This window comes from Macrobrachium nipponense, chromosome 46 (genome assembly GCF_015104395.2).
Source record: "Macrobrachium nipponense isolate FS-2020 chromosome 46, ASM1510439v2, whole genome shotgun sequence".
NCBI lineage: Eukaryota > Metazoa > Arthropoda > Malacostraca > Decapoda > Palaemonidae > Macrobrachium > Macrobrachium nipponense.
In genome coordinates this window covers 28,467,221-28,493,409 of record NC_061106.1, presented here as the reverse complement: position 1 = coordinate 28,493,409, position 26,189 = coordinate 28,467,221, and the positions used below count along the sequence as shown (strand labels likewise).

At 47.3% G+C, this 26,189-nt stretch overlaps 1 protein-coding gene across 1 annotated transcript in view; it reads left to right on the top strand.

Annotated features, from left to right (window-relative positions):
* The window catches only part of LOC135214681 (serine/arginine repetitive matrix protein 2-like), a 222,642-nt gene that overhangs the window by 18,688 nt on the left and 177,765 nt on the right, over positions 1–26,189 (top strand). The window contains 1 exon segment of the mRNA XM_064249016.1: positions 10,291–10,386. Within this exon segment, the coding sequence (XP_064105086.1) occupies positions 10,291–10,386 (96 nt within the window).

The following is a 26,189-nucleotide window of genomic DNA, read 5'->3' as shown; positions in this document are numbered from 1 at the left end:
CAGAGGCGATCGGTCAAGCCTACTCCTTGTTGTCAAGTTGTACCAATGGGGTTATGCAGAAATAAGAAGGTCATCAGAGGAATACAGGCCTTCTGGCAATTAGAACAAATCTGTTAAAATGATCATGACGGTTGGTCTGTGACTGTATCGAAGCTCAAAATTGAGCAATGTTAAGAAGGTGTCTGTCTGTTCATTGAAATTTGAGAGTGGGTTCATTGTTATGAAAAACCATTCAATTTCCTGTATATAAATAAGGTTGCCCAGAGGTCCTTGGACACAATTTCCTTGGGTCCTTTGGTAGCTGCTCAACAAATGGTGTAACTCATCCAGTACCCCTGGTGGGTCAGTTGGTATCTTGTCTAAGATGATGGTATGAATGTGAAATGGAGGAGTTAACTGGCCTCTTTCCTTTTCCAATTTCCAACTGTCTCCTTCTTTACTTCGGGCAGTAAGAAGAGAGTACCATCATGAGCTGAAACGGACAAGGTACAGGTGAGTGAAGTAGCCATACTGTTAGGGTTAGTATCAGTAAGATACCTATCAGTAGCAGGACATTCCTCTCTTTAGCAAGGGGGAGAGGAATGATAACAAACGTACATGAGTGGATGAATTGGTTTTGTTAGAAGAACAGATCTTATCTTCCTCGGACGCAATGAACTATGACATTGTGGAGAACCCAGAAGTCGACTATGATATTCATATTATGTCTTAGATTCTGAAATACTGGTCAGTTTTGTTTCGTTGAATTCTGGTATTCAGAAAACTGATCAAAGGTGGCAAACTCCCAGTTGGTTAATAGTACTTACCTCCCACCAAGAGTAAGTCTATCCTAATGTTAAGACCGCAGGTTTGTTTCGTATATGAACAAATGACAAATTATTAACCAATTTGTATTTTTCATAACTTACAAACCTGAGGTCTTAACATACAAAGGCCCACCTCTAACCACCCCTCTATCAACTAACCTAGGTTGGAAGAATAACTAACGGGGTCACGAGTTAAAGAGGAGTATGTGGGTGGCTCCACATGTCTTGTGACCAAGCACAGATGGCAATAGTCCCTTGCGTACACAATTATTTTAAACTTTACCGGTTTCCAGCTGGTGCTGAGTATTTATCCTAATGTTAAGACCTCAGGTTTGTAAGTTATGAAAAATACAAATTGGTTAAAAATTTGTCATTTTTGCAAATAGCTAGTTGGGCTATTTAGGTATAATACCATAGCAGTACCCATGAATGTCATGTTACTACCAGCTTCCATGGGAATGAATCTTGAAACATTAACAAAAGACAATGCCTAAGTAGTAGTAGTAGTGTCCTGGCAATGGGAAATTTGTAATTTAGCTTGATTTTTGTATTGAGCATAATCTTGAGACTTAAGAGTATGACATGAAATAATAGCCTACCTTTAGTTTATAGTACTTACAGTAGACCCCTTGTATTCACGGGGATGGGTACCAGACCCCCTCCACGAATAGCTAAAATCCACAAATACTTAAAACCACTCTAAAAACACTTAGAATTGCCTATTTTGAAAGTTGAAACACTAAAACACCCTCAAAAAATGTTTATACTACTTCAGTTTTTTAATAGTTTTATCACAAAAAGTGCATTGAGTCATGAAAATTTTATGAAAATACAGTAATTTATTAATATTTCTCGGTGAAAAATACCGGGAATAGGCAAATTTTCTGCAAATAATAGCTATATATGGTCCACAGAAAATCCATGAATAGGCGAGTCTGTGACTAGCGGGGTTTGACTGTATTAGTACTAAAGTTCCCCAAAAATATATGGGACATGAAAAGGTAGCAAGGACAGTTAGAGGGGTTCAGCCTAACCTAATCTAACATGAGTCTTTACCTGGCTTTTGTCCTCTCTCCACCCACCTTCCCAACCTAACAATACAAAGAGTGTCATGTAAGTCAACATAGGCATTGGGTCCTTACATGACTGGGTGTTCCTCCTCCCTTGTCACCCCATCTGACCTTGAGCACGATAAATCATGAAGTGTAATAAAAAATTTCATCTAAACCTAACCTTCCACCTGACTGCCAAAAGTACACCCCCTTTCTTCCTCTAAGCATTCCAAAAACAGTGAACCCCCTGTATTTACGGACTCACGTATTTGCAGATTTCTCTCTGGAACATATACCCCCATTATTCACAGGAAATTTGCCTATTCGCTGTATTTTTCTATGAGAAATATCCACAAATTCTTGGTTTTTTTTTTTATCAAGTTCATCATATAATGCACTTTTTGTGATAAAACTATTAAAAAAAAAAAACCAGATATCGACATTGTTAGTGGTTTTTTCTTGAGTTTTTTATTCCAACAAAATAGGCATTTTTGTACATGAAACTTCCCTGACAGATATTATTACATAGCTATCGGTCTCCGACGTTCCCGACAGAATTTCAAATCTCGCGGCACAAGCGACAGGTAGGTCAGGTGGTCTACCTTACCCGCCGCTGGGTGGCGGATGTACGAACCACTCCCGTAAGCTTGTCAGATTTTTCTCTGTCGCTGGCAACGATAACAACTGTTTGTCGGTTCCTGCTCGATAGTTTTTCGATTCTCGCTTGCCTGGAGTTAATTTGGACTTCTTTTGGTGACGTATTCGCTTTGTTTGGCTTGGCATACGCTGATTGGGACCCGGTTTGTTTGATTTTGAGTTGTTTTTCTTTAACGATGTCTGATCTAGAATCGGTAGTTAAAACTTCGGTTTTTTTTTTTGGTTTTAGGGTTTGCGTGAATAAGGATGTAAGGTGAGGTTGCCGAAAGCTTCGGTAGACCCCCACACGGTTTGCATGAAATGCAGGGGGAATGAAATGTGCTTTTTTGCTAACCCTTGTAGTGATGTAGGGATTGAATGAAGAAGAATATAAAGGCTCTCTCTTCTTATGTTAGGAAGTTGGAACGTGATAGAGTGCGTAAGGCTTCCTCTAGAAGTTCTAGCAGATCTAGAATGAGTGAGTTGGATGTGGATCCTAATAGTACTAACGTAGAATTAGACCTTCTTCCCAAGTTGCAGCCCCGGCTCCCCGCACCGAAGCCGAAGATTCGCCTTCGGAGGCGCAGCTCTGAAAGCCAGAATCGTTCTGTGGATGCAGAAGATTCGTCAGTTGGAAGGTAAGGAGAGTGTTAGTGATCAGTGCAGTGTCCCCAGTGTTGTGGAGGGTGCGTCTGACCGGCTCCTTAGTGCCTCTAGGCCTAGACCTCTTCCAGACTCCCAGTTCCAGTGGAGTAGGGAAAGTCGAAAAGCCGCAGGAGGGCTAGGGAGAGCCCCCACCGGTCAGGCGTCCCTCGGCAGATCCTGAAGTACGCTCCCAGGCTGCCTCGGATCGCTACAAGAAGGAGCTCCTACGCCAATGCTTCTCCTCTTCGTCGTCTCCCTCTCCGAAGAGAGGTTGGAACTCCCCGATGCGTCGCGCGTTGAAGAGGGCTTGGAAGGCTCCATGCAGTCCTTTGGCTTCTAGTCCGGAGGTTTTCCCGGAAGAATCGTCGGTGGAGGCGAAGAAACCCAAGAAATCCTATGATCGTTCTTCTTCTCGCGCTCCGCGCTCGGCGCCTGCCTTTCCGAGGAAGAAATAGAAGATTCTCCTACGAGAGTACTCGCGGGACTTCAAGCTCAGATCACGGCGCTAGCAGACTCCTCTAGCAGTTAGATCACGTAGAAGAAGGACGTTTTCTCTTCCGATCAAGAGATCTAGGCGCCGCTCTTCAGAGGATCGTTTCTCCCTTCATATTGTGGAGGTTTCGTATGAAGGTGGGGGCTCGCGTGAGGCCCGCCCTAGCTCGTGGGTTGGGAGCGCCTCGCTCGCGTGAGCGCCCTCGCTCGCCATGGCTCTCTTTCAATTTCAAGGCGCCAACATCGGTAGGACGCTCTATGGATAAAGAAGTTTTTTCTCCAGTTGATTCCCCCTCTTCTTCCGGTAAGCGCACTGCACCTGCTCATCACGCGATTTCTTCAAACTCCCTCGCGTGAGACTTCTCCTCAGCAGCCTCAAGATTATAGAAGGCGCCCTTATACAAGTAGGCGTTCTTCTTCCAGATGTCACTCTCCTCGAGTATCGGATCGTGACTTCTCTCCTGACAGGCATCTAGAGTCTGGTAGGAGTCGTGTGCATGATAGACGGCCTTCTGTTAGCCGCTCCCCACAAGGTAGGCGCCAAGAGCTACTGCACATAGCGCTCCTAGTAGGCGCTCGTCTCTTTTAAGGCGTCATACTCCTGATTATTCTCCTAAGGCAGACAACAAGAGTCTTTCAAGCGCCCTTCTCCGTGTAGGCGCTCTCTCGCTTCTAGGCGCACTTCTCCTGACCGTTTGTCTCTTGGGTAGGCACCCAGGGTAATCCCGGAAGCGCCCTTCTCCAAGTAGGCGCTCGTTAGTGTTGAAGCGCCTTCTCCTGAATGTTACCTCTTGTTAGACGTCAAGAGTCTCGCAAGCAGCCTTCTCCTAGTAGGCGCATTTCGCCTTCCAGTCGAACTTCCGTTGATCGTACGCAACTGGACAGGTATGGAGAGCCGCGCAAGCGCTCTGCTCTCGATAGGCGCTCTTCTCCTGGCAGCCGCTCGCCTCAGGATAGGTGCATAGAGTATAGTAGGCGCTCGCCTCCTCGTAAGCGCCCTGCGGATGTTTCCGAGGATTCTCGGAGTAGGAGCCCTACCTCTCCTTCAGCTGAGATTCCGTATACCTCGAAGAGGGAGTCTCATCGTAGACTTCCCAGATCTTCTCATCGTTCTCCAGTGGATGTGAACTCTTCTAAGAGAGGGCGTTCTCCAACCTCTCGCTCAACTCCTGCTAGATCCTTCGTCACCTAAGGATCTTCCCGCGCTCGCCTCGACAAGACGTCCTGGAAGGTTCGGATGAGGAACCGAACTTTACTTCTGCTGCTGTCTCTTCTTACAAGAAGCTTACAGAGCTACTTTTACAAGTTTTTGGGGATTCCCTTACGCCTACGGCTCCTCCCTTCTCCTCACTCACTTTTTTCAACGGCGAAGACAGCGAAGAGTTCTTCTTGTGTGAGGATGAAGCCAACTCTTTCTATGAAGAAGGCACTGAGGAGTTTTGGTTCCTGGATGGCTTCCAAAGAAGAAGCGGGGAAAACGATGTTCGCTTTTCCTCCTTCGAATTATTTCAGGAACGCTGGTTTCTGGTACGAAACAGGAGAGCCCTTAGGATTGGGTCTACCGTCTTCGGCTGATTCGGATTTTTCGGCGCTGGTAGATTCGACAAGGAGAACTGCCCTTAACTCTGCTAAGACGACTTGGGCAATGAATGAATTGGATCATTTGCTCAAAGGTATGTTTAGAGTGCTAGAAGTATTTAACTTCCTTTGATTGGTCGTTGGAGTCCTAGCCAAGAAAATTGAAGTGCCAGAGTCAATTTCACCAGATGATCTTATGTGTGTTTTTGTCTTGTATGGACAATCAGTAAGAGACGGAGCGAGTGAAATCGCCTCCCTTTATGGGCCGGGATCGTGAAGAAGAGATCGGTTTATTGTTCCTTCTTAACGAAGTCGGTCTCCCATGCTCAGAGGTCTTCTTTGCTGTTTGCTCCTCTGTCTACTCAGTTGTTCCCGAAACTCGAGTGCAGGACATTTCGAGGTCACTTTCGGCCAAAGCCACCCAGGACCTTTTGGCACAGTCGGCAAGAAAAACCTCGCCCTTCCTTCCCTACCAAGGCTAAGAAGGAAAAAGCAAGTGTTCGAGAAACCCTTTCGAGGCATCGTCATCAAGAACCTCTACGTTTAGAGGTCGTAGACCTTCAAGAAGGGGTAAGACTTTCGCCAAGTCTGTTAAAGCCCCCAAATAACTTGCAAGTCCTTCAAACAACGGTGGGCGCCAGACTCTTAGAGTTTGCAGAAGTCTGGCCCCCCCAAAAAGGGGCGGATCCTTGGACCCTTTCTATTTGAGGAGAGGTTACCTCATCCCTTTTCGTCGAAAGACCTCCCTTACGACCATCCCAAGGGGGAATGACGGCCAGGTACAGAGACCCCATCATGAATCAAGCTCTCCATCTAGCAGTAGATCAGATGCTGGAGAAGGGGGCTATCGAACTAGTGACAGACCATCATTCATCGGGCTTCTACAACCGCCTGTTCCTAGTTCCGAAGTCCTCAGGGGGATGGAGACCGGTGTTGGATGTAAGCGCCCTGAACTTCTTTCGTAGAAAAGAAGAAGTTCACGATGGAAACGCCTTCATCAGTGCTGGCAGCACTTCGTCCAGGGGACTGGATGGTTTCCTTGGATTTACAGGACGCTTACTTCCACGTACCGATCCATCCTTCCTCGAGGAAGTTTCTCAGATTCATGATGGGGGGGAAAATTTTTCCAGTTCAGGGCTCTGTGTTTCGGCCTCTCGACGGCCCCTCAAGTGTTCACGGGGATTTTGAGGAATGTGGCTCAATGGCTTCATTTGAAAGGGGTGAGGATATCCATGTACCTCGACGATTGGCTAATAAGGGCCAATTCAGAAGATCGTTGTTTGAAGGACTTACAAGTAACCTTAGAATTGACGAAGGCTTTGGGACTTCTCGTCAATTTCAAGAAGTCATCACTAATTCCCGAGCAAGAGTGTGTGTATCTCGGGATACAGATGAACTCTGAGTTTCGGGGGGCTTTTCCCTCGCAGGAAAGGATAGCCCGAGGATTAGAGAGAGTAACAACCTTCTTAGGGAAAGAAGTATGCACAGTGAGGGAGTGGATGAGTCTGCTGGGGACACTCTCCTCTCTGGAGCAATTCGTTTTCCCTAGGAAGGTTGCACCTGAGACCGCTCCAATTCTTTCTTCATCGGAATTGGAGTCGTCGTTCTCAGGAATTTGACCGTTCTCACCTGTCGTTTCCCAGGACATCAAGAAACATCTCTTATTGGTGGACAGATCCCAACCTCTTTGCGAAGGGACTGTCTCTTCAATCACAGACCCCCAACCTGGTGTTGTTCTCCGACGCGTCGGACATGGGGTGGGGTGCAACTCTGGGAAACCAACGAAGTGTCAGGTACCTGGGTGGGGACCAGGTAGCCTGGCACATCAACAGAAAGGAGTTGGTGGCTGTGTGGTTGGCTCTGAAGGCTTTCGAGCCCAAAGTCAGAAGATCGGTAGTGCAGGTCAACGCGGACAACACTACAGCTCTGGCATACATCAGGAAACAGGGGGGGACGCATTCCTTCTCCCTGTACGAGACAGCAAGAGACCTTCTTCTGTGGGCAGAAGAAAGAGGAATCAAGCTTCTCACCAGGTTCGTGCAGGGAGAAAGGAATGTAAGAGCAGATCTCCTCAGCAGGAAAGATCAGGTCCTTCACACAGAGTGGACTCTTCATCTGGATGTATTGCCAGAGCCTGTGGAAGTTATGGGGCAGGCCACACATAGACCTCTTTGCCACGTCAAAGAACAAGAGGCTGGATCCTTACTGCTCTCCGATATCGGATCCAGAGGCATTTGTAGCAATAGATGCTCTTCTTCTAGCTGGAACGGACTCGACGTCTACGCGTTTCCCCCCGCCCCCCTTCAAGATCCTGGGGCTAACTATCAAGAAGTTCGTAGAGTCCGATTCAACGAGAATGACCTTAATCGCTCCCTTTTGGCCGGCCCCAAGAATGGTTCACAGAGGTACTGGAATGGTTGGTGGACCTCCCAAGATCGCTCCCGCTAAGGAGCGAAATCTCTCAGACAAACCCCACTTCGACAGGTACCACAAAAAACCCATCTCCTCGCTCTCAGTCTGAACTGGTTTCAGACTGTCCAAAGTTGGTCAGAGCGAAAGGCTTTTCAGCAGCAGCTGCTAAAGCAAATCGCAAGAGCGAGGAGGACCTTCCACCTTGCGTGTATACCAGTCAAAGTGGGATGTCTTCAATACGTTGGTGCAAGAGGAAGAACATTTCCTCTTCCAGTACCTCTGTGACCCAAATTGCGGATTTCTTATTTTCCTCAAGGAAGAATGTCATCTGGTTGTGTCAACTATTAAGGGATACCGCAGTATGTTGGCGGCGGTATTTCGGCATAGAGGCTTAAATATATCCGATGATAAGGACCTGCCATGATCTTATTAGATCATTTGAAACCATTAAGCGTCCTCATGTATACCGAACTGGAATCTAGACGTAGTCCTACAATTCCTTGGATCGTCTAGATTCGAACCTCCTGGCTTAGCCTCTTTCAAGGACTTGACGAAGAAGGCTATCTTCCTTTTGGTCCCTAGCTACAGCTAAAGAGTGAGTGAGCTCCAAGCTATCGAGGGCAAGGTAGGGTTTAAGGAAGATTCTATGGTGTGTTCGTTTCTTCCAAGTTTCTTGCAAAGAATGAAAACCCATCACGCCCTTGGCCCAGGAGCTTTGAAGTTCGTAGTTTATCTTTTCTAGTAGGGAAGAGCCTGAAAGAACTCTTTGCCCTATGAGAATTATGAAGTATTTCCTTAAGAGGAAGGAACAACTTAAGGCTAATCAAGATGTACTTTGGTGCTCCGTAAAGGACCCCACTCGGCCCATGTCGAAGAATGCTCTTTCCTTTTTTCTGAGAAGCCTTATTACAGAGGCACATGTGCCTGTAAGGAAAGAACCATTTAGACTACTGAAAGTGAAAGCTCACGAGGTGAGAGCCATCGCAACTTCGCTTGCATTCAGAAAAAATATGTCTGTGCGGAACTTGATGGAGGCGACTTTTTGGAGATGCCAATCGTTTTCCGCAAACCACTACCTACGTGATTGTAAAAATCACATATGATAAATGCTTCGCCTTGGGTCCTTTCGTATCGGCGGATTCGGTGCTGGGGCAGGGAGCTGAAACTTATCCTGTGTAAATTTTTTTATATGTTACCCTATATTTTATATTGTTGTTTTTGGTTGTCTGAAAGAGGTTGCAGGAGGCACCTCTTTTTTGTCGTAGTATTTAACCCTTTGTATTTTGGTTAGGTGGTCTGGTGGGTTTTGGCTCCTTGCAGAGGTAGTGGTAAGGATCTGTTAGGTAAGCGGACAAGGTCCCTCTACAGCATCCGACTTGGATTCTACCACAATAGGGGATCACATATCCCCAGTGGTAGATCCGAGAGTCTTTCAGCATCAGGTCACGTCCTAGCTGTAGCTCTCCAGGCAATGCAGACTCAGAGATAGTATCTATGAAGTCTTCATCCTGAAAGGTGAGAAACCAAGGTTTTTTATATCCTACAACATTAGTTGTTTCCCGTCTTACCTGTATTATTGAGCTGTCTCTTACCCTCCACCAAGGGTGCCAATCAGCTATGTATATATCTGTCAGGGAAGTTCATGTACATGATATGTAAACTACAATAAAGTTTTGTACATACTTACCTGGCAGATATATACGATTAATGGCCCGCCCAGCCTCCCCTCAGGAGACAGGTGGAAGAGAAAAATCTGACAAGCTTACGGGAGTGGCGTACATCCGCCACCCAGCGCGGGTAAGGTAGACCACCTGACCTACCTGTCGCGTGTGCCGCGAGATTTTGAAATTCTGTCGGGAACGTCGGAGACTATAGCTATGTATATATCTGCCAGGTAAGTATGTACAAAACTTTATTGTAGTTTAACAATATCATTTTTAGCATTTTTATAGGGATTTACACTATTCGCACATTCTAGCTATTTGCGCCGCCATCTGGTACCCATCCCTCATGAATGGGGAGGGGGGGAGACACTGTAGCATATTCCTGACATTGAGGGTGAGAGGTATGCAGATTGCAGAATGCACATGCTTCCTCCTCGCATTTTCCATCCTGGTGATGGACTTTTTCATTCAGGGTATCTTATATGGAGGAGAGGTAGTCTTATGTCAGTGAAAAGAATTGATTAATTTTTTTTTTTCTTTTTTTAATAACTGATCTCTTCTTCTATATTTTTCATAACCTTCTGTTCAATTTTTTCTTGGTAACACATATTTTTTGGAAGCTTGAATTTCAAGTCAGTGGCCCCTGTAGGCTTGTTCTCAAGTCAAGCTAATACAAAGTCAGCTTTTTGTATATATCTTAAGTGATGCTCTGTCTATAATCCTGAAATAGAATTTTTGTCACTGGACAGTGCTTTATGTGAGAAAAGTGTTAATATTCGTAAAGACAATATGGACTAATTAAACCTGTTTATTATTATTGTTAAAAATGTCTCCAACTCTATAGAAACAGAATTTATTATTATGAATTTAGTTTTTAATTGCTGTCTCATAATATGAAATGGAAATCGCAAAAAAAAGTGGTAAATCTGAAAATCGTACTTTTAAGGAGAATTTTAATGATTTTACAATCAGTGAATTGAAATACAGAACTTTTACTGATTTCAGAACCCAGTCAGGTAGTTCCTCAAGATGCTGCTGTTGTCACTGATGTTAAGAAACAAACCCACACCACAGCTGAAGATCCACCACAGCCACCTGAGGGTAAGAGGGCCTCCTCCATTGGTTCAAATTAGAATCGTGATTAAGCACTTTGCATGTAACTCGTGTCTGTTCTTTAGTTGATAGTTATTTTGAGACCCAGTCATTCATATTTTTTTACTCTTTAGTTATTTGAGAACCAATTGTTCTCAATCTAGAGTGAACTGCTGGGATGCATCCCATCCCTATCGCATTCTTTCTTGCTTTTCTTTTGTCTCCATCAAGTCCAGATTCCTTTCTTAAAGGTTGTCAGACTCCTCCTTTCATCCTGTCTCCCTTTTCATCAGTGTATTTGTATCTAAAGAGAATGTTTCTCTTTATTCATCAAGTGTATTCAATTTTGTACATGAACTTTCCTGTCAGATATATACTTAGCTATAGTCTCCGACATTCCCGACAGAATTTCAAATCTCGCGGCACACGCGACAGGTAGGTCAGGTGGTCTACCTTACCCGCCGCTGGGTGGCGGGTGTACGAACCAATCCCCCTCTCCTATCAGATTTTCTCTGTCGGCCGGAACGATAACAACTGTTGTCGTTTCCTTTCGATAGACTTTTCGATTCTCGCTTGCCTGGAGATTGATTTGGACCTTTTTGGTGACGTATTCGCTCTTTTGGGCTTGGCATACGCTGTTTTGTGGACCACCGATTTTGACTTTGCGCTGGATTTTTCTTGTAGAATGTCTGATTTAGATTCTGTTCCCAAAACTCCGGTTTTGTTAGAGTATGTTTGACTGATCGATGTAAGGTGAGGTTGCCGAAGGCTTCGGTTGACCCTCACACGATCTGTGTGAAATGTAGGGGAATGAGTGTACTTTTAGTAACCCTTGTCAAGAATGCGAGGTTTTGAACTAGGATGAATACAAGGCTCTTTCTTCTTATATTTAGAAAGCTTGAAGGGATAGAGTGCGTAAGGTTTTCCTCTAGGAGTTCGAGCAGGTCGAGAGTGAGTGAAAACGAAACTAACATTAATGTAGTTTTAGAACCTTCCTCCCAGGTCTCAGCCCCTGCTCCCCGCGCCGAAGCCGTAGATTCGTCTTCGGAGGCGGCGGCCTCAAAGGCTTCCTTTCATTCTAAGGAAGACAAGACTCTTCGACTAGATCAAGGTAAGAGTGTCAGTGATGGTGATAAGTGCAGTGTCCCCAGTGATGTGGAGGGTACGTCTGACCGGCTCCTTAGTGCCTCCAGGCCTAGACCTCTTCCAGACTCCCAGTTCCAGTGGAGGAGGAAAGTCGAAAGCCGCAGTAGGGCTAGGGAGAGCCCCCACCGTCAGGCGTCCCCTGGCGTCCCCTCGGCAGATCCTGAAGTTCGCTCCCAGGCTGCCTCGGAACGTATGAAGAAGGAGATCCTTCGCGAGTGTTTCTCTTCGTCTTCTTTGCCTTCTCCGAAACGCGGTTGGAACTCTAAGGAAGGCGTCACGCCCGTTAAGAGGGCTTCGGAGGCTCCCTTCAGTACTTTAGCGTCCAGCCCAGAAGATTTTTCTGAAGAAGCTTCCTTGCAAGTGAAGAAACCCAGGAGATCCTGTGATCGCCCTTCTTCTCCCGCTCCCCGCTCTGAGTTTGCTTCGGAGGGAGATCCTGTTGATTCACCGACTCGAGTGCTGGCGGGTCTCCAGGCTCAGATCTCGGCCCTGGCGGACTCCTTAGCATCGAGATCCCATAGAAGGAAGGATGTGTCTCTCCCTATCAAGAGATCTAGGCACTTTTCGTCGAAGGAACGCTCTCCTCGTAGTCTGCGATCTCCTTCTTTTGGGGAAGCTTCGGCTGAACGTAGGAATTCACGAGAGTGGCACCACTCCCCTGGCTCTCTCTCAGAAGCGTCGAGGCGCCAATCGTCGGACAGGCGCTCTTTGGATTACGAAGATTTTTCTCCAGATCGGATTCCTGCCTCCGGTAGATCCTCCGCCCCGTCTCTTCCACCTTCCTCTAGAGTACGTTCAAGAGAAGAGAGGCGCTCAGGTCATAGAAGGCTCATTTCGTCGTCTCCGTCTCGTCGTTCCTTCTCCTCGTCTTCTCCGAGAGACTAGAGAATGCCCCTCTGCGAGTAGGCACGCTTCTCCTTCCGACTACTCTCCTCGAACTTCGGACCCCGTGACAAGTAGGCGCTTTTCTCATGTAAGTCGCTCCTCGCCTGTAAGATGTCAAGAGTCTAGTAGGAGCCCTGCTCCTGGTAGGCGTCCTTCTCTTGGTAGCTGTTCTCCTGTGGAGAGGCGCCTTGAGCCTCGACTGCTTCGTTCCCCTAGTAGGCGCTCATCGATCTCGAGGCTCCCTACTCCTGACCGTTCCCCTAGGAGTCAAGAACGTCTCAAGCGCCCTGCTTCTGTTAGGCGCTTGGAGCCTTACAGTGTTTCTCCGCTTGGTAGGCGCCAAGAGCCTCTCGAGCGCCCTTCTCCGGTTAGGCGCTCGGAGCATAGCAGCTGCTCTCCGCTTCGTAGACACCAAGAGCCTCTCAAGCGCCCTGTTCCTGATAGGCGCTCAGCGCCTACCAGCCGCTCTCCTCACGATAGGTGCCAGGATTCTGGTAGGCTCTCTCCCTCTCGTAAGCGCCCTGTTGATAGACGTGGTCTTTCAAGGGACGGGAGTCCTACCTCTTCTGCAGTTAAGATTTCGTCTTCCTCGAGGAAGGAGTGCGGGGGTAGACAAAAGAAATTTTCAGAAAGGCGCCCTTCGGTTTTGACTCGTCGCTCTCCTTGCGCCGCTCTCCTGTGGATTCAAAAAAACCCCCCCCCTCCTCCCCCTTTCCCTTTGAGACGATTGTCTCCACCTCACACTATACCCCCGCAAGGAACTCCTCTAAGGATCCTCCTCGCTCTCCTCTTTAAGAAGGCCAGGAAGGTTCTGACGAAGACTAGTACATTCGTCAGCAGTTTTCTTCTTGCAAGAAGCTCACAGAGCTTCTTCTTCAGGAGTTCGGGGAGTCCCTGAGCCCTGCTGCTCCTCCTTCTCCGCACTCGTTGTTCTCCACGGCGAAGACAGCGAAAGGGTCTTCGTGTGTGATGATGAAACCGACCCTCTCAATGAAGAAAGCGCTCAAGAGTTTCGGATCCTGGATGCGCACCAAAGAGGAAGCCAGGAAAACTATGTTTGCCTTCCCTCCGTCGAAGCTTTCCGGACGGACCGGATTTTGGTATGAGACAGGAGAGCCCTTGGGGCTGGGCCTCCTGTCTTCAGCCGATGCAGACTTTTCGGCCCTGGTAGATGCCACTAGAAGGTCACGCTGAACCTCGGCCAAACAACGTGGGCCCATGAATGAGATGGACCACTTCTGAAGGGCATTTTCAGAGTGGTTGTGTTCAACTTTCTCGATTGGTCTCTCGGAGTACCTATCCAAGAAGACACAAGGACCAGAGTCTTTTTCTCTGGAAGACTTGAATTGTGTGTTATCCTGTATGGATAAATCTGTGAGGGATGGAGCCAGCGAAATCGCTTCACTGTTTGGGGCGGGCGTCTTGAAGAAAAGATCAGTCTTTTGCTCCTTTTTGACGAAGTCTGTCTCCCACGCGCAGAGATCGTCTTTGCTGTTTTCTCCTCTCTCCGCACAGCTGTTTCCTAAACATCTCATTCAGGATATTTCGAAGGCTCTCTCTGCCAAGGCTACGCAGGACCTTCTGGCCCAGTCTGCAAGGAAGCCTCGTCTGCCCTTCCCGACTAAGATGAAGAAAAGTGAAGTCGATCTCTCAGGAAAAAACCCTTTCGAGGGGCTTCTACCTTAAGTCCACCTACGTTCAGAGGTCGCAAACCTAATAGAAGAGGAAGGACTTTTGCGAAGTCAATCAAACCTCCCAAGTAAGACTCGAGTCCTTCAGACAATGGTAGGCGCCAGGCTTTTACAGTTTGCAGAAGTCTGGGCCCAGAAAGGCGCAGATTCTTGGACCCTTTCAATCGTGAAGAAGGGGTACCTCATCGCGTTCACTGTGAGGCCTCCCTTGACGACTACCCCGAGGGAGTTGACGGCCAGATACAGGGACCCCATCATGAATCACGGCCCTCCAACTAGCAGTAGATTCAGATGCTGGAAAAGGAGGCGATCGAACTAGTGGCAGATCATCATTCAGCAGCCTTTTACAACCGCCTTTTCCTAGTTCCGAAATCCTCAGGGGAATGGAGACCGTGTTGGACGTAAGCGCCCTGAACTTCTTCATAGAAAAGAAGAAGTTCACGATGGAGACCACTGCTTCGGTGCTAGCAGCACTCTGTCCAGGGGACTGGATGGTGTCCTTGGACTTGCAGACGCTTACTTCCACGTACCAATCCATCCTTCCTCGGGGAAGTATCTCAGATTCATGATGGGGGGAAGAATTTTCCAATTCAGGGCCCTGTGCTTTGGCCTCTCGACGGCCCCCCAAGTCTTTACGGCCATCTTAAGAAATGTAGCGCAATGGCTTCATCTCGAAGGGGTGAGGATATCCCTGTACCTCGATGATTGGCTTATAAGGGCCAATTCCAAAGATTGTTGTCTGAAGGACTTAAAGAAAACCCTGGAATTGACGAGTTCATTGGGACTCCTGGTCAATCTACAGAAGTCAAACTTAATTCCCGATCAAGAGTGTGTTTATCTAGGATCCAGATGAACTCTCGGAGTTTTCGGGCTTCTCCGTCTCAGAAAAAGGATAGCTCGGGGACTCGAGAAAGTAACAACCTTCTTAGGGAAAGAAGTATGCACAATGAGGGAGTGGATGAGTCTGCTGGGGACGCTCTCCTCACTGGAGCAATTTGTTTCCCTAGGAAGGTTGCACCTGAGACCGCTCCAATTCTTTCTTCATCGGAATTGGAGTCGTCGTTCTCAGGATTTGACGTTCTCCCTGTCCATTTCGCACCAAGTCAAGGAGGAACTAACATGGTGGGCAGATCCCAACAAGTTCTCGCAGGGACTGTCTCTACAATCCCAGAACCCCAGCCTGGTGTTGTTCTCCGATGCGTCGGCAACAGGTTGGGGTGCGACTCTGGGATCCAAGGAGGTGTCAGGGACCTGGGTGGGGGACCAGGTATCCTGGCACATCAACAGGAAAGAGCTGATGGCCGTGTGGTTGGCTCTGAAAGCGTTCGAGTCCAACGTAAGAGGAGTAATTGTGCAGATAAACTCGGACAACACCACGGCTCTGGCATACATCAGGAAACGGGGGGACGCATTCCTTCACCCTCCCTGTACGAAACAGCAAGAGACCTTCTTCTGTGGGCCGAAGAAAGGAGGATCAAACTTCTCACCAGATTCGTACAGGGAGAGAGGAATGTAAGAGCAGATCTCCTCAGCAGGAAAGATCAGGTCCTTCCCACAGAGTGGACTCTGCGCCAAGATGTATGCCAGAGCCTTTGGAAGTTGTGGGGCAGGCCGCACTTAGACCTATTTTTGCCACTTCAAAGAACAAGAGACTGGATCTTTATTGCTCGCCCATCTCGGATCCAGGGGCAATAGGGATAGATGCTCTTCTTCTCGATTGGAAAGGACTCGACGTTTACGCGTTTCCCCCCTTCAAGATTCTGGGGATAACTTTTAAAAAGTTTGCAGAGTCAGATTCCACGAGGATGACATTGATCACTCCCTTTTGGCCAGCCCAAGAATGGTTCACAGAGGTGCTGGAATGGTTGGTGGACCTTCCAAGATCGCTTCCTCTAAGGAGCGATCTACTCAGACAGCCCCACTTCGACAGGTACCACAAAAACCTCCCCGCTCTCAGTCTGACTGGCTTCAGACTGTCCAGAGACTGGTCAGAGCGAAAGGCTTTTCGTCAACAGCTGCTAAGGCAATCGCTAGAGCTGGATGCTTCCACCTTACGAGTGTACCAGTCGAAGTGGGATGTCCCTTCAGAAGGTGGTGCAAGAGAAAATAACGTTTCCTCTTCCAGTACTTTCTGTGACCCAGATTGCGGATTTCTTTCTATTCCTGAGACAAGAATGCGGTCTAGTCGTTTCAACTATTAAAGGATATCGCAGTAGTTGGCGACTGTCTTTAGACACAGTGGCCTCAATTTATCGGAGAATAAGGGACCTGCTGACCTTATTAGGTCATTTGATACAGTGAAGAAACAGTCTCCTAAGACTCCAAACTGGAATTTAGACGTGGTTCTTCAATTCCTTGGGTCTTCTAGATTTGAACCCCCTAGTTCAGCCTCGTTCAAAGACCTGACTAAGAAGACTCTGTTCCTGATGGCTCTAGCTTCTGCCAAGAGGGTGAGTGAGCTTCAAGTGATTGAAGGAAATGTGGGATTTAAGGAGGACTCTATGGTTTGCTCTTTCCTCCCTGGGTTTCTAGCGAGACCCCCCGAAAACCCCCCATCAAATCCATGGCCCAGGAACTTCGATATTCGTGGGTTATCTTCGCTGGTAGGAGAAGAACCCGAGAGAACTTTTTATCCAGTGAGAATGGTAAAATACTACCTTTGAAGAAAAGAGCAACTGAAGGCCAATCAAGAGGTCCTTTGGTGCTCTGTAAAGGACCCTACTCGACCCTTATCGAAGAACGCATTGCCCTTCTTAAGAAATCTCATTAAAGAAGCACACGGTTCTTGTAAGGAAGAACATTTTAAGCTTCTTAAAGTGAAAGCTCACGAAGTAAGAGCCATAGCGACTTCTCTTGCTTTCAACAAGAATATGTCCGTGCAGAACCTGATGGAGATAACTTTCTGGAGATGTCAATCGGTTTTCGCGAACCACTACTTACGTGATGTGAGGATCACTTATGAAAAATGCTTCGCCTTGGGCCCGTATGTATCGGCGGATTCGGTGCTGGGGCAGGGAGCTGGAACTCATCCTTTTTAGTTGTATATATGTTTTCCCTTATGTCTTGTGTTTGTTGTTGTTGGTTGTCTTAAAGAGGATGCATGAAGGCATCTCTTTATGTAGTAATACTAACCTTTAGTATTTTGGTTAGGTGGTCTGACGAGTGTGGCTCCTTGCAGTAGTAGTGGTTAGGACCTGTTATTTTAAGCTAGCGGACAACTTCCCTTTAACAGAATCCGACTTGGATTCTACCACACAAAGGGATCAGATATCCCAGTGGTAGATCCGAGAGTCTTTCAGCAACAGGTCACATCCTAGCTGTAGCTCTCCAGGCAATGCAGACTCAGAGACAGTATCAATGAAGTCTTCTGCCTGAACAGGTAAGAACCAAGGTTATTTATATCCTACAACACCAGTTGTTTCCTTTCTCTCCTTATTAGTTTAGCTGTCTCTTACCCTCCACCAAGGGTGCCAATCAGCTAAGTATATATCTGACAAGAAAGTTCATGTACAAAAATGATATTGTTAAACTACAATAAAGTTTTGTACATACTTACCTGGCAGATATACGTCTAATGGCCCACCCTGCCTCCCCTCAGGAGAGGGGGCTTTGGCTTATCGGTTACGTACAACCCGCCACCCCAGCGGCGGGTAAGGTAGGACCACCTGACCTACATGTCCGCGTGTTGCCCCGGAGGATTTGAATTCTGTCGGGAACGTCGGAGACTGTAGCTAAGTATATATCTGCCAGGTAATTATGTACAAAAAAACTTTATGGCAGTTTACAATATCATTCCTGGCTCAGCTCGTGTCGCTGCGCGAAATATCCTTTATCTATTATTTCTAGGGTAAATGTACTAACACATACCAGAGAATAAATAAATAAAGAAAAAGGTCAGTACAACTGACTCGCCTCACCCCCCAAAGGGTGTCGGTATGAACACTATGGCGAGTGAGACCACTACCACGAGCCGCTTGCCAATAGAATCTCCCACTACAAAATCCCCACAAGAGGGGAGCCGACCCACAGAGGGGGCAGCAACTCCTACTACTCCATCCCATGCTGCTGACTGCTGCGCCTCTGGTGGCCATCCTTTTCAGTTAGCGCACACTGTATACACGTGCCCTTTTTTGCTCTGTGTTTTTGTGCCCTTATTTTTGGATTTACTTATCATGGAGCGTGCAGCCATCGCAGCAGCTAAGTTAAGTACTCAATGTTTATTGCTATTTGGTTTTTTCCGTCCTTGAGCCAGTATTTGCCGTTTTTTAGGTATAAATACGAACTCTAGGTCGGAAGCATGGCAGCATGGTTCTGCCTCGTGGCGGGTTCGTTCTTGGTCTTCCATACCCAGAACCTTCCCTTACTTTAGTACGCTCTATTTTTAGTCATCTATTTGTTTTAGGGTACAGTCTACGCGGTTTATGTCATGCATGCATGTCTTTTTACCTTACGTAGGCTCCTTCTATCTCAGACCCTAGCCACAGCTCTTAGTATCGCCCCGGCTAGCTTTGAGTGGTAGACTTTCTTTCGGGTTAGTCGTACACTCCTGGATTGTTTCTCCTACTATTTTGTTTTCTTTCTTTCATGTTTTATTTAATTTATGATGTTTTTGTTAGTGTAGGCGTCTGGCTTCATCTAGCCTAGGTTATGGCCCGTAGGGCCCATGCGCTACCGCTCTTCATTCGGTTGCTTCCTTATAGCTTCTCTCTGATCAGCCGGTTGTGTATTCTAGGCCTTATCGTTTCATTGTTTTGTGGTTACCGCCCCGTGGTCACTACGTGATCACGGAGCAGCCAGACGCCTGTCCAGTCATCTTCCCTCCTCCCGCTCTTCCATAGGGCCGGGGGGAGGGTTGGTCTGCCCACGCTCGCTCCGCATACCCGAGCCTGCCTCCCTCTCCCCCCAGGCGGAGGGAGTAGAGGGACGGGACAGGCCCAGACTGGACTCGACCTCTCCAGCTTCTCGGTCCGGCCGGATGGCTAGGGGGGGGGGACTGGCCTTTCCCCCCTCCGTCGCTTCTCCGTCGCTCCGTTGCTTGCGCGAGTCTGTGTGCCCTCTCGCCCTTTCCCACCTTACTGGGGCTCCTTTTCTACCGGAGCTCCGGCATCCAAGTGGAAAGGTGCTAGTCCACCCCGCAGGGTGACCGAGGCATACAGTTTGGTCTCTACTAACCCCTCCGTCGCGCTGAAGTCGCGACACGCTCCGCCACGCACTGGACTTAGTCCGGTACATTCGAGTTTTTATAGGTTTAAGAATCAGTTATGTTAAACTAGTAAGTTTTATCTTAAGCTACCTTAAACCAGTTATGTTAAACTAGTAAGTTTATCTTAAGCTACCTTACATCCATCCCCCCTCCCTTGTCTGCCTCACCGGATCTCTCCGGGGTTATAGCCTATTCAGGCGTTAAGGGAGGGGTTATGCCCAAAATTTTTCCGAGCTCCGGCATGCAGCGGAGTTCTTCTGTCCTTTAGCCTGTAAGTGATAGCCTTTAAGATGCTCATGTGTCTTTTCACTTACAGACCACCAACTGTGAGCACCCCGGGATGCGCCGCCACGCTTCAAGACCCCTGTGGACATGAAGTTTGCCGGTCCCATGCTCCATGCGCGACTCCGCACGGGGACCTCCAGGGTCTGGTATCACGAGACATGCACCATCTGTTATGATCTGGTGAGCCAGCTATTAGACGGGGTAAGTATTTCCAACTCCGTTAGCCAGTCCCTACTTCGTTATAGTTCTTAAGTTTTACAAAATTCAAATCTTTCTTAAACTTAAGATAAAATACAGGGGATTTCGCATCCCCTATAATTTTAAGTTAAGCTTTTAATTTAGTTTTAGTTTTAAGTTTAATCTTAAAATCTAATAAATACCCTCTCTTCCAGGCTCCGGCTGTGAAGGACACCGCACTGGCAACCCTGCGGGCCTGGGTCGGCGGTTTTGGGAAGAACGCCGCCAAGGGTATGCCCTACATTCTTGAGAAGAGGTTGGCGGTCCTGATCTTCCCCGGAGGCAAGTCAACGGGCTACGTCGACCCAGCAGAGGCGGCCCCGACTATTGCGTTCATTCAACAACAGCTCGCTGCCTCGTTGACGGATCCAGGCCAGGACATCTCCTCGGAAGTCGCGACATTGGATCTTAATATCGAACCCATGGTAGGTGTAGACGACCTGTTGGTCGAGGTAGGTACGTTGGACGCCCAAGGGATGCCCTTGGGTGCCACTGGATCTTCTACCCCTGCAACCTCTCCATCCTTCCAAGGCTTTACAGGTACAGAACTGTATACTTCTCCTGATGCTTCCGTTAGACCTAAGGTCAAAGGACAAGCAGTAAAAACCTTGACTAAGACGTCGTCGTCGTCTAAAAAGACGGCGTCGGCGTCATCATCATCTCGTAAGTCTCCCGGCTAGCAAACCCCGGAGGCAGAGAGGTCTAAAGCTCTGGGTCCGGCTCCAAATCCTCTAGGAGTAGATCCTCCAGGGAGAGATCACACACTCCAGCGGAGTCACCGTTCCACTACCTTTGGTTCCGGTTCGAGCCACCCGTCCACCTCCGCAGCAGCTCCGGCTTTGGATTCCAACGCTGGCCTGTTGCAACAAGTGGGCGATCTGGTGGGTCTCTGAAACCAGTATGGAACAGATGTTCTCCCGGTTGTCTGATAGGATCAGCTCCCAGGACAACATTATAGCCGGACTGAGCCAAGCTCCACTAGCTTCTCCCCCACCTTTCAGCACAGGGGGAGCGCAATTGCCTCCGTATGACTCTCTACCTCCGTTCACTATGACAATCCTTGGAGAGTAGCGTCTACGCCCCCTTCCAGGACGGGCTTATTTCTATCCCGGAATGTGGAACTCGGAGGATTGAAGACTTCGAGTTCTACCCGGAAGACCTTCAGCCTCCGTTCATCGGCTACGCCAGGCTCACCGCCGCCTCTGCCATGCACTCGAGACGATAAGGTACCGAAAGAGACAGTCCTCTATTCAACGAGACCAGGCTCAAAGAGAATGGCTCAGGTGTCTAGAGGACATGGACTGTTCGAACACGAAAATACAGCCATTTAAGAGTCCTTTCACAATCTTTACAATGGAAGAGAGTACCCCGCGCCCTTTCCCTTTCTTGACAAAGATTGCTACGACTACCATTCCAGCCAGCCCAGAAGGGGGATTCGTTGCCTCAGCTGAAAGAAGCGGACCCTACGTCTCCTTTACTTCCCTCAGCCGGTGAGTTGTGGGAAGATCTGCCCAACACATTTTTCTGTTTTCTGGGCAAACTCAACCAGACTGTGCTATGGAGCAGTTTGGTGAGAACTACCTAGACTTCCGGATAGCCTCATTCAGGCAGAATTTGATGCCAAGTCTAGTTGGCCAGGTCTATCAATACCATGGCCATGACCGGGAGGTGGCTACCATTTTCCTATGGTTCTGAGCCACCTTTTTAAGCTTCTCACCAAGTCTCTGACTCAAACGGTGCAGTCTGATATGTTCGAGTTCGCACGGCTAGAACAAACTGTAGGAAACATGTCCTCCAAGAAGCAACGATTCGGCATGAACCGAATAAGTTGCTTGCATCGACATCTGGGGAGCAGACCTCTTCCCAGATGCGATGGTGAAGGAGGTCCAGGCAGAGGCTACAAGGCTAAACCAAAGCCTTAAAGATCGTTGGGGTCTTACGGCCAAGAGACGCCAAGATCAAGTGGTCAGAGGTAAGGCTCAGAAGAAACCCAGACGTTTCCAGCCTTACCAGAAGAAACAGCCACGCTTTACTCAGCCGGTTCCAGCTGTCCCGTTGGTGCAAGCAGCCCAACCTTCTACCTCCAAGGCTCAATCGCAGCAATTTATGTCATTTCCCCCCAGCCTCAACCCTCCACTCTTACGCTCTCTCTCCAGCCTTCAATCAAGTCTTCGAGGGTTCAGGCTTCCCAGAAGTATCCCGAACCGTCGGGTAGGGAGCAGAGGTAAGCGATCCTTTCGTCAGAGAGGATCGGGAGGGTCCTTTAATAGAGGAAAGCATTTCAGGGGAGGCCGAGGAGGCTACCAACACCAATGAGGACTTTCAGGTAGGAGGGAGGCTGTTTCACTTCCGCCACCGGTGAATTTCAGCAAGTGGGCGCAAAGCATTGTGTCAAAAGGCCTGGGTGGAGTTGGGTAGCGAACCCGCCCCCATCCAGACCTTTCCGCCAACTTCCATCCAAAGAATTGACGGAGTATGCGGAGGACCTCCTCAGAAAGGAGCTATAGCGAGAGTCAACAGATTAAAGTTTCAAGGGCGCTTGTTCAGCGTTCCAAAGAAAGGCTCACAAAAAAGAAGGGTAATCTTAGACTTGTCCCGCTTAAACTTAGCCATTCGCTGCGACAAGTTCAAGATGCTCACGATCTCGCAGGTACGGACCTTACTTCCCCGTGGGGCCGTCACCACCTCTATCGATCTTACAGACGCTTACTATCATATCCCTATTGCAAGGCACTTCCGTCCGTATCTGGGCTTCAAGATAGAGATCAGACATTCTCCTTCAAGGTAGTTCCTTTTGGGCTCAACGTAGCACCCAGGGTGTTCACGAAGTTGGCGGAAGTGGTAGTTCACAACTAAGATCGCAAGGGGTTATGGTAGTAGCGTATCTCGACGATTGGTTAATCTGGGCTCCAACAGTCGAGGAATGCCACAAAGCAACACTGAAAGTGATTCAGTTCCTGGAATATCTAGGCTTCAAGATAAACAGGACCAAGTCAAGACTCACTCCAGAGTCAAACTTTCAGTGGCCTGGGCATTCAATGGAATCTATCCTCCCATACTCTGTCGATCCCATCAGCCAAGAGGAAAGAAATAGCGAAGTCAGTAAAGCAATTTCTGAGTCACAAACTTGCGTCAAGAAGAACCCGGAAGGATCCTGGGTTCACTCCAGTTTGCATCAGTAACAAACATCTTGATGAAAGCCAAACTGAAAGACCTAACCAGAATCTGGCGCTCACGAGCAAATGTCAGGTCCAGGGACAAATTATCCTCAGTCCCTCAGATTCTACGGAATCGACTACGCCCGTGGGCAAAAGTCAAGAACTTATCGATATCAGTGCCCCTTCAGTTTCCTCCTCCGGGATTACCATCCACACAGACGCTTCGTTAAGCGGTTGGGGAGGATATTCTCAGTTCAAGAAAGTTCAGGAACTTGGTCACCTCAGTTTCCGTCAGTTCCATATAACGTACTGGAAGCAATGGCAGTGTTCTTGACTCTAAAAAGGTTACGTCCGCCAAAGTACTCACATAAAGCTAGTCTTAGACAGCGCAGTGGTAGTCCATTGTATAAACAGGGGAGGCTCCAAATCACATCATCTAAATCATGCCATGGTAGCCATCTTTCTCCTGGCGGACAAGTTCAGTTGGCACCTCTCCTCCACCCATATAGCTGGAGTGAGAAACGTCATAGCAGATGCTCTATCCCGATCAGTACCTCTAGAGTCGGAATGGTCACTGGACAGCAGTTCGTTCCCAATGGATTCTTCAGAGAGTTCCAGGCCTACAAGTGGATCTCTTCGCATCCCAAGCGAACCACAAACTCCCATGTTATGTGGCCCCAACCTGGACCCTCTGGCCTATGCCACGGACGCCCTGGCCTTAGACTGGAACAATGGGATAGAAGATTTATGTCTTTCCTCCAGTGAATCTTCTCATGAAGGTACTGAACAAACTCAGGACATTCAAAGGTCAAGTGGCTCTAGTAGCCCCAGACTGGGCCGAAGAGCAATTGGTACCCTCTAATTCTGGAACTGGGTCTTCGCCCTCTTCGAATTCCCAGTCCCAGGCTCTCCCAGTCAGTGCAAACGAAGACTGTGTTCGCTTCCTCAGGAATTCTCAAAACCCTAACTTTATGGATTTCATGAAGTTTGCAGCGAAAAGAGATGCGAATATTGACCCTCAAAAATATTCTCTTCTTGGAATCTGATAAAAGAGATTCAACTTTGAGACAGTATTGATGCTGCTGTCAAAAAGTTAGCAACCTTCCTGAGAGAATCAGATATTAGAATCATGACAATCAATTCAGCTATATCCTTTTTCAGATCTTTATTTGAAAAAGGCTTAGCAGCTAGCACCATTACGACAAACAAGTCAGCCTTGAAAAAGATTTTTCAATTTGGTTTCAACATAGACTTGACAGACTCCTACTTCTCGTCTATTCCCAAGGCTTGTGCTAGACTTAGACCTTCTGTAAGGCCTACGTCAGTATCATGGTTCTTAAATGATGTTTTAAAGCTGGCTTCAGAAACTGATAATGACACATGTTCATTATAATGCTCTTAAGAAAAACTCTATTTTTATTAAGCTTGGCCTCAGGAGCTAGAATTTCAGAACTGTCGGCATTATCCAGAGATCCGGATCATATTCATTTTCTTCCCACAGGGGAAGTGCTACTTTCTCCGGAACGTAGTTTTATAGCAAAGAATGAAGATCCTTTGATGAGGTGGGAACCATGGAAGGTTGTACCCCTTCCACAAGATATATCTCTTTGCCCAGTATCGACCTTACGAGCCTTTCTGTCCAGGACCTCCTCATCCTCATCGGGTCCTCTCTTTAAGAGAGAAAAAGGTGGTACTTTATCTATTAAGGCATCAGGCAGCAGATCCTGTACTTTATTAAGCAAGCCAATCCTGACTCTTTCCCAAAAGCACATGATGTCAGGGCAGTAGCCACCTCAATTAACTATTTCCCACATATTGAATTTCGATGAGTTGAAAAAATATACTGGATGGAAATCGCCGACAGTATTTAAGCGTCATATTAAAGTCCTTGGAAGCTCTGAAATTTTCAGCAGTTGCGGCGGGTAACATAGTTTCCCCGACTCTGCTTAATCTTTAGTAGAAGATCCAGTCCTCCTTTCTACCTGTCTCACCCAACAGTTTCGTCTATGCCTGGCATGTTCATCTACGTTTACCTTGGGTCTTAGCTGCTCTTATGGTGATATGGTGGGTGTCCCTTATTTTTTTGCTAGGGGCACTCACAATCGATTGTATGTATTGATCTCTGATGTGATCCCCTTATTTTTATGCTAGGGGATACATCTTATTTACAATGGTTACGGTTTTGTATATTAAGTCATATACATTCCCTTCATATATTATTATTATTGAAGTTTGTTCTGTTCAAGTTATTGTTGATAATTGCTTTGAGTTCTTTGTACATATCTATGCACGATACTGCTTTTAACATATATTCCATGTAAGCCCTGTATATATGTAAAAAATTAAGTTAATTTTAAGAATATTATTAGCTTTAAGTTTAATTTAAGTAATATTTCTAATTTGTATCATTGTGTATATGTATATTTATTAGCAATTATATTCCTTCTTTTTATGTTATCTTTTATTTGAGACCCTTTTTGTTTAATTGATTTTCTTTACAATCTTGTGCTATTTCTCTGGTACGATTTCGCGCAGCGACACGAGCTGAGCCCAGAAAAGGGATTTTGACGTAAGGAAAAATCTATTTCTCGGCGATTGGCTCGTGTCGCCAGCGAAATCCCGCCCTACCCATCCCATCGCTCAAGATTGTCTGCTAACTTCAGGATGGCCACCAGAGGCGCAGCAGTCGGCAGCATGGGATGGAGTAGTAGTAGTTTGCTGCCCACTCTGTGGGTCGGCTCCCCTCTTGTGGGGATTTTGTAGTGGGAGATTTCTATTGGCAAGCGGCTCGTGGTAGTGGTCTCACTCGCCATAGTGTTCATACGACACCCTCTTGGGGGGTGAGCGAGTCAGTTATACTGACCTTTTTCTTTATTTATTTATTCTCTGGTATGTGTTAGTACATTTACCCTAGAAATAATAGATTAAAGGATATTTCGCTGGCGACGAGCCAATCGCCAGAAATAGATTTTTCCTTACGTCAAAATCCCTTTTTTTATAATATTGCTGTGATGGTAAATTTCATGTACACTTTGTCAAAAGCAGAAACATGCGCGTGTTAACTACCCCCCCCCCACTGTCGGAGAACAATAGGAACAACAAAGTAAAAGACTTCACTCTTCTTTTTTGCTGGCTTTTGACACAACTTCAGATGTCTGCAGCAGCTTTGTTTGTCTTATTTTTTTGTTATTTTGGACTATCCTTCCA